This window comes from Gastrolobium bilobum, unplaced genomic scaffold (genome assembly GCF_033153095.1).
Source record: "Gastrolobium bilobum isolate Gb01-03AN ecotype WA unplaced genomic scaffold, APGP_CSIRO_Gbil_v1 utg13418, whole genome shotgun sequence".
NCBI lineage: Eukaryota > Viridiplantae > Streptophyta > Magnoliopsida > Fabales > Fabaceae > Gastrolobium > Gastrolobium bilobum.
In genome coordinates, this window is record NW_026897420.1 from 115,560 (window position 1) to 124,685 (window position 9,126).

At 31.4% G+C, this 9,126-nt stretch overlaps 1 protein-coding gene across 1 annotated transcript; it reads right to left on the reverse strand.

The window, feature by feature from the left end:
* Window positions 1-498: 498 nt before the first annotated feature.
* LOC133306801 (auxin-responsive protein SAUR36) lies at window positions 499-1,600 on the reverse strand. The gene has a single exon (XM_061507177.1). The coding sequence runs from the start codon at window positions 1,166-1,168 to the stop codon at window positions 671-673; it is 498 nt and encodes a 165-aa protein (XP_061363161.1). The 5' UTR covers window positions 1,169-1,600; the 3' UTR covers window positions 499-670.
* Window positions 1,601-9,126: the final 7,526 nt, after the last annotated feature.

Here is a 9,126-nt window from a genome sequence, read left to right on the forward strand (position 1 = left end):
CAGTTATATGTCTAGAAACTTTTTCAGGGTTTATTTTTCAATACAAAATGATTTGGAAGAATATTATCATTTTTTATTTCATTTTAAAATTTGGTCAATAATATAATGTGTATAAAAAATTAATAAGAAAAAGTTATTGGTAGAAAAGATTGTTCTCGTCTACATGAAGGATATATTATTTTCATAGGCGTGTCAACCCATATAATAAATAATAAATTTTCAATTTACATTAGTTTGTTAATATATGAAATAAGTGAAGGGTTAGGATCACTTTTCACCGATTTAAATGATACCCTCTATTTTGATTGTTAATCGTATTTATATTTAATAACTCTATAATACAACTAAATCAATAATTAAAATTTGATATAAAATTTATTATTCATGTTATTGTTGTACTGATGTAAGACTAAACGAATTGACTCGTGGAAGAAAATGATAAATCTCTTTGTACTCGCGCTCAAAACTCCATTTATACAGGTGTTTAATCATAAACACATAAATGACTAAAGCTAAAAAAAAATAACTTTTACTAAAAAAAAAAAAAACAATCACCATGGACTAGACCTAATATATATAAGAAAATTCTAAAAGCATTTTTCAGTCACCATGGACTCTAATCTTTATCTTCATCATCATCTACTAGTCACAATCACCACCATCGCAATGGTCAACAATGTCGCCGCCACGACAATATCCGGCTGCTGCGGCGGACACCCGACCCGGATGCAATTCGGGTCTTGACCCGTTCAAACTCCGTGTACCGGCAAGGGATCGTGATCCCACCCGGGTGCTGAAACCCGTACTCCTTCTCCGCTTCCCTCAACAACTCGCTGAACAAAGGGTGGTTGAAGTAAATCACCGGCACCAGAACCCGGTGAAACTCACCGTCCTTCTGCCCCACGTAAACCGCCAAGTGCCCCCTCGGCACCGCCGGGGAACTGTCCTGAACCGGGTCGGATCCAACCGGGATGTAACCCGACCCCTTTTTCGCGGCGGAGCAGAGGGATCTCGACCCTTTCATCAACTTTCGACCCCACGTAAGAATCTTCGTCATGGGGTTCCTCGCCGGCGAAGAACCAAGACTCCGGTATCCGGGTCGGGTCCTGAACCTCCGGAAGATACATCTGGTGACCCGGATCACGCGCTTGCCGACCTTGAATTGCATGGTCTTCACAAAATCAGCGACGGTTGGGTTTTTTTTTTTTGTGGCGAAAGGAAATAATAGAAAAAGCTTTGTTTTTTTTTCTGTGAGAATGGAAGGAGGAGGGTTTTGCTAGGAAGCGGTAGGGTTCATGAGAAGGGCCATGGATCTGCGGTGGAGATGGCAAGGCGAAAGTGAGTGAGACAAATCTCAGAGAGAGATGTTGTGGGTATGTTTAACATGGTTGTAAATAATGACACCCCACAAGTGATGTTTCATTACAGAACCTTGAACCTAAGAGATCCGAAAACTCCAAGCTTTTATTTATGGGTGTTAATCGAGATTCGGTGGTTTCTTTGTTGAGTGTTGAAAAATGAAAATGAATTGTTTGATATTTGGAAGGGGAAAATGGAAAAAAAAAAGGCAGAGAATGAAATGGAGGAAGGTAATGGGAAGTGACGAATTGGAGGAGTGAAATGGGCACGCCCCAATGAAGTGGCGCATGATTTGGGGTCATATTTATATGAGAGAGAGAGAGAGAGAGTCAGATGTAAGATAACGTAACGGTCAAACATTATATGGAATTAAATGCTGTCCATATTTGAGGACCGTAGCATAGTAGTACTTATTCCGTGCATAGAACTTGCGTAATTGAATTAAAAACGAATTTTTATTTATTTATTATTTTTTTTAAAAAAAAAAACTATTTAAAAAACAAGAAAAACTCAAGAGTTGTTGGTAAAGGGCGTTTGATACAAGAGAAATTTTTATTTGTCCGGGAATCTCGATTTTTAAAAATATGATTTTTACATTCAGTTTACGATAATATCTGAAAATTTAAAATTTTAAAAATTTCAGTTTTCCGAGAATTCGAGAAAAATCTGTGTACCAAACGGCCCCAAGGGAAAAGTGTTTCTCCTTTGTAAATGACATTTCATTTTTATTGTTTCATTTTCATAAAGAGATGAATTTTTTTTTTATTTTTTTATCCACTTTCTCTTTTTCATGATTTATCTATTTCCCTCACTTAAAATAACACAATTTTATATACTTTAAAATGACACATATTTTTTTCATTGTTGATATGAAGTATTTACACGACACGAAAAAATTTGTGATTGAGTTGAACCATCTTCAAATTTGTGTCATGTTAATATTGGCAAAAACTGACATAAAAATATGTCAACTCTCATGATGTGCCATATATCTTATGTCAATTCGCATATTAAGTAACACATTTTGAGATTAGCAGATTATTTGTATCCTGTCATGTTATGTCAATTTACAAAATAAATGAGTCATGTTTATTTCGAAAGTTTTATCCATTTTCAAATTCATGTTTTGTTATGTCAAATTTGTAATATGTGATATGTCAACCTGAATTGTAACATCCAATGTTGTCAAACTCGAGTTTCTACGTAGCAAAGAAAAGAAGTGATAGAAACGTAAAACGTAGAAACGACACGAAACGTAAAGTTTTTACTTTCCACCACTTAAGATCAAGATACAAAATTATATATATGCAAGTAAAAAAAATATCACATAATGAACATGTGTGTTGAGTCACTTATCTATCTAAAAAGAAAAATTATTTTTCATAACCAAGTATCAAAATTATAAACAGTGATAATTAACAAGTAATGGATAACCAATCTACTCTAACTGCTTTATATACTTTGTGGATCATCGCTCATCAGTATATAATTCCACTTCTTTCAATGCACACAATGATCCAAAAATACAAAATGATTCTTGGGGAAATCACTTCTTATTCAACTGCAAAAAATGAGATCTTCTGTTATAGACACAAATCTTAAAATGAAGTTTATTATTTAATGAAAAAAAAAAAAAAAGGAAAGCACAACTCCCATGAGTCTGCTGCAAAAGTTTTGATCTTCTGTTGAATGAGAAGTGTAAACTCCATGATTCTTATAGCATAATTTATAATAGAATTGCAGCTTTGTAAGACCTAATTATAAAAAATATATATCCGAACAAAAAGATATTAAGATACTGTGAATATGATTGGGGGAAAATGAAAATTACGTTTTTTTTTAATTTTTTTTATTAAACTTTTAGTTTTAAATAAAAACGGTCAAAACGATAAAAATGTAAGTTTTTACCGTTTTTACGTTTTTAAGCGGCGTTTCTACCAGTTTTTATCAAGGACCGTTTTTACTTGAGTTTTAACACGGACCACTCTAGTAAAAGCGTAAGTTTTTATATTTTTACACTAGTTTTTGACAACAATGATAACATATAAGTTAGACCCACGATTTAATTAAAGGTAATGGGTAAATCGCAATTTAAACTCAAAATCGGATTAATTGGAACCATTAGAGAACTTTAATTGGACATCAATTGATATCTACCAAAAAAAGTAAATATATAATTATTTTCTTGATCATCCATTAAATTAAATGAGAGAGAATATTATTTAGTGAATTGTTTTAATAAAAAATACTTACATTTCATTAAAATAAAAATATTTAACAACCTAAATACAAAAAGAACTATTTAACAACCTTCAGAATTATTATAAAAAAATTAAACCACTATTATTTTAAAAGGAAAGAAGTGACTTTCCCTATTTGTTTTAACTGTTAATTTGATTATAAAAACAGTTTATTATCACTGACCTTATCATATACTAATAAAGTCTCTCTCTTTTTTGTAATGATACTAATAAAGTCTTAGCTATTATACAAATTTCATAATTAAAGTTTGATTTTGTATATTTTAAATTCGTATCTTCCATCAAAGATTCAAAATAACACTTAAACTGGACTACAAGGAAATACTACGGAAGAATGTATTACTTTAAAAAAATAATTAAGATGGTACTTGTGTTTTAAATTTTAATTTTTTAACTTGTGTCTTAACGATACACGTTAAAATATTCAATATAAAATTATAATAGTTGTGTATAAAAAAATATAATAATTGATCAAAAGAATTAAATGAGTGAATTATCACATTCATATCTATGTGTTTGAGGATGCCTAATTACAAAAATTGATCAAAATCCAATCATAATTAATTAAGATAAAGAAAAATATTAGATATGTGAAAGTAATGAAAATTATTTATTCACTCAATAGACAATGACAACAAGAATTTATTTTCGCGAAAATTATTTAAAAAGACTAATTATTTATCATTTAATTACATGAATTGTGCACAAGGCTACGGACTGAAGAATGTCAATCAACTTGTGTTTTTTGTTTAATTAGTAAAAGTAGAATTAAAGCCACACGCAGAAGATTGTGTTTACTTGAGTTTGTACAAATTTAAAATTCAATTCAATTGTGCCATAGAAGTTAGAACAGTGAGATTAATGTAAAAATAATAGTATTTATCTAACGACTTAAAAAATAATCAATCATTATTTAAGCAAATTAAAATAATTATAATTTAAATGTAAGTGCTTTAATATTCCTCTGCAAGTTGTTTCCCCGAAGGTGATGGGGAAGATCACGCGTACGCAGCAGCGTAGAATAGTAATAGATTAAAAGTACTAAATGACTCGTAGTCGCATATGTTGGTGCTTGGTACTTGCTAGCGTGCACTAATTTGCCTGTATATTTTTAATTGGAAAGTTCTTTTTTAAAGTAAGTCTTTTTTTTTAGTATATTTGTACCTGATATATAAGTGATTATTAATGTTAATTTTAAAAGTATTATACATTTTAATTTTAATAAATTAATATTATTAATTAATTAAATATATTCTTTACATGTTTACTTTAAAATTCATTTAGTTTAAAAAAGTCTTGTTATTAATAATCATTGGTTCAAATAGCAAAGAGCTTATTCCTCTTAATTAAAAGTCTCAAATTTAAACTATGGAAATATGATTCTTAGACATAAAAAATATTCTCCTCTACTAAATGCCCCTAGTTATTTTACACCCCATGTACGGCTAGCATTTAATCCTAAGGTTAGTCATTAATGAATGTAATCCAATAGTGCTTGTGAATAATAAAAACTAAGGAGTTTTTTTTTTTTTTTTTTACCAAATAATAGTAGCTCAGTTGGCGTTAGGGAATTAAGCAGGTGAGGGATGAGAACATGTGTTTCATCCCCCTAGTATTCTTTAGAAGGGGTTTAAAGCTTTAATCTCAGAACTTGTCCCTAATCAAACTAATCGTGAATCGATGAACCGATTGAAATATCTTCAAAAAAAAAAAAAAAAATCTTTCAAATGTAATTGCTTTCTTTATCATAATATTTTTTTTTAGATTTTATTAATAAATGTTCTAAGCATATTTGTTAAAAAAAATAAAAAATTAAATGTATTAAATAATCAGTATAAGTTTTAATAGATTTTAAGCTTTTAATATATAAAATGTGATACTTTCATTTAATAGCTAGCTTCTATTATTGGTTTTTTAGTAATACCAAAACTTTTAAGTCATAGTTCAATTAGTTCATATAGTATATTTGTTGTTAAACTATTGAAAAATGTGATTAAATTTGATAATTTCAAAATAAAAATAATAATAAATTCATAGTTCGTCTTGTTTAATCTCCCAGATTTGTTTGATTTCAAAACATTAAGGAAACCTTTCTTCTTCTTCTTTTATAAAGCCGTTCACATCAATTTTTTTTTAGAAAATATCTTTTTGGAAAATTTTCACACCAATTTCATTTTTTAATAATTACGTTCACATCAATTTTTTTGTTATAAGTCCATTGGTCTCTAAAGAAATGGGTAATTAATTGCTTCCTAATTAATTACGATGTATGAATACTCCATATCTCATAGCAGATTTTATACTTTATAATGCTGTCGCGCGTGTAAATTGCAAAATAGAATTGTCTTTTATTTATTTGAAAAAAGAAAAAAGAAAAGTATAAACCACATTCAAAAGTTTCAAACATATTAAATGTTTGTGTCATTATCAAAAACAAAGATATTAATATAGGGAAAGGAGGTATTCAACTTATAATTTTTCAAATACCCATATGAATGATTACTTGAATTCAAAGGCCAACCTAACCCTGAAAGTTTGGCTATGTCTAGACACGTTCCTTGATCCTTTTCCCATAGCGAAAAGTCGCATCTGTCTTTCTTGGGGTCGGTTTTAACTTTTAAGTTTCAACTTTTTTTTCTTCTGCTTCTTATTTTCGGTAAATAAGTTTCAACTTTCAAACATAACTTACGCAAGTAACTACTAATCAGGAACTGAAAAGGAAGAGTATAGTGATGTAGTGATGTACGGGTCCGTACTCTAGCTGTATACAGAAGTGGGATCCACCTGAGAACTACGTGTGTGTTGGTAACAAGACCCGTTACGCTTACGATGTTCTAAAAAATGCCATAAGCCTCATTTTCTTTAGAATTTCGTAGCTTGTCAATTATCATAATAGTAAAGGATAAATCTGCCAGAATAGAAGAAACACAAATCAACATTTTACATTTTAAGTGGTGGATCGATCTTTACTTAGAAATTTCGGGGATTTTATAATTAATCATACATAAGTTTATTTTATATTTTAAAATGATGCATGTGTCAATGTAAAATGACTATGAAATATATAAAACAATAAGGCCTTGCATTAATATCTATTGTACCTATTGTTTTGGGGTGTCATATATAATATTTACGAATCAGAGGATAAAATGTAGAGTGAACTCAGATTGGGAGATTTACATAATAAATTTTTAAAACTTCATGCATTTTTTCACAATTTCAGCTATTAATTCTTTATTCAATAGCTATAACTTTACATTTATCTTTTATAGAGCCTCCTTCCCTTTAGAGGAGTCAAATTTAATATTTATATATCTAATTAAGTATTTTTTTTTTAAGCCAAAAAGGTCTAATACTGTACATTGTACGTTATGTTGGTTGTGCGTGAATTTTGTTGGGTTTGCTCTTTTACTAAAGCCCAAATGGGTTATTAGTATGAGAAGAGCCCAAGGAACCTAGAGCCCAATGAGCTAAGGTTTCTTGGAACCCATATAAATTGTACCTCTTAAGTCATCAGCCTCCAAGGTCTCTTTTGTGAGAAAGAGATAAGCTCAGAATCTAATCAGTGCCCACACACTTCTCATTCCTCCTCGAGATATAGTTTGGAAGATCTGCCACAGTCCTCCTTCAAGGAGGTTGTTCGTGCTGCGGAGCTGAGGTGAGCTGTTCGTGAAGAAGAATCCTACAAGGGAAGATTCTACACGAGACCTGCGCACCGAGAGGTAATTGTGAAACAAGGATGATTCGGTAAGCATACCAATGTACTAGGTCCTAAACCGCTTCCGCATAAATCTAAGATTTCCTACAATTGGTATCAGAGCCTTGGTTGTACATTGGTATGTGAATCTAGTTTCACTATTCATGTAATTAGTTTTGCTTCTTGAAATGTGGCATCTAGGGTTCTAGGATTATGGTATGAATCTAGCATGTGTATTTTATAATTCATTTTCATAAAAGATTAAATTTTAATCGGTAAAAATGCTTTAATCCATGGTTAAGGTCTCTCGTGTATTTCTCGATTTGTAACAAGGAGGCTAATCCCATATGATTAGGTTTCCTCCTTGCTGTTTTTGTTTATTTTTGGAATTTCTGTGTATTTTTTTAATACTTTGTAAAAGTTCAAGATCGAGAAAATCGCGAGGAAGATACGCAGTCAGCACTGTCGGAGACTTTTCGAGGACTTACCGATCTCGGAATGGGGCGATCTATATATGGTTGGAAAGAGAACGAAAAGACGAACGCAACGGTGGGTGGATCGCCGCCATAGGAGCCTTCACGCTCCTTCACGCGCCTACACAAGCGGCTGAGAGTGGTCGCCACTCTCCGGCAAAGAATGGGAGAGTGAGGGAGCGTCCGACCACTTTTTCGGGTGGTTCCGGCGGCGGAGCACTCGTCTCTACGTGGCGGTCCTTCTCCTGGAGTTTTAGCCTGATTTGACTTCGGGTGACGGCGCGGCAGATCTGACGGCTAGGGTTCCTCTTTCGCGTCCTAGGGTTTCTCGCCAAAGGATTGGGTCTTTGGGCTTTTGGGCCCATGAAACCCTAAAGGGGCTTGAGACAGATACTATGGGCTAGGCGAAAGTCGAATTCCAAAGTTGTATTATTTAATTTTATTTTATTTTATTTTCTTTAAAATAGGAAGGTCATGGATTAAAGTAATTATGATTTATGATTTAATGCTTTTATTGATTGGTATAAACTATATGATTGATAACATGCTTTATTGCGATAACATGCCATATAGAATAGGTGGTGCCATATTGTTGCATAACTTGTATGATTGCATGAGCATAATAGCTATTATGTCTTCAGCGACTAGTATGATAGTTATTATGGGATTATTTTGATTTTAAATTATCCTAAGAAATTAATTAATAATTATTATGATTTTTATTAAAAATCTAGATTAATAATTGAATTAATTAATTTTGGATAATTAACATCAAGACAAATAATCGTTATGGAAATTATTTTGATTTCAAATTATCCTCATAAATGATAATTATTATGATTGTTGCAATCTAGATTAATAATTAAGTCAGCTATTTGGATGATTTAAATCTAGAAAAATAATTAGAGAAAATTTCCTAAGAGAATTCTTTTATTTCGCGAGTAATTTGTGGGTTTTCTGAAATGGTCATGGAATAACACACGCTGCATACAACCTTCATGTATCATGATTGTTTGGAGCACACGCTGACGTAAAGTGACCGGATTTCAGGACCTTAATGCTTTCAAAATTATGTTAAGCTTAGTGCACGTTTATCGGCGCTCTTACTTATATAGTTTTTGAAATCAAACAAAGGATCCTCTCAATTAAATAATTCTTGGAAATTATAAAATGTTGCTTATGTTGAATGGAAGGAGATTTAAATTAAGAGATTAATTTAACCTTCAAGCGCATTATAGGACCATTAATAAAATAATCATGTGAAGTCCCATCGAATAAGCATGATTGGACTTAAATATCTATGGGAGGAGATTTAAATTAAGAAATTAATTTAATC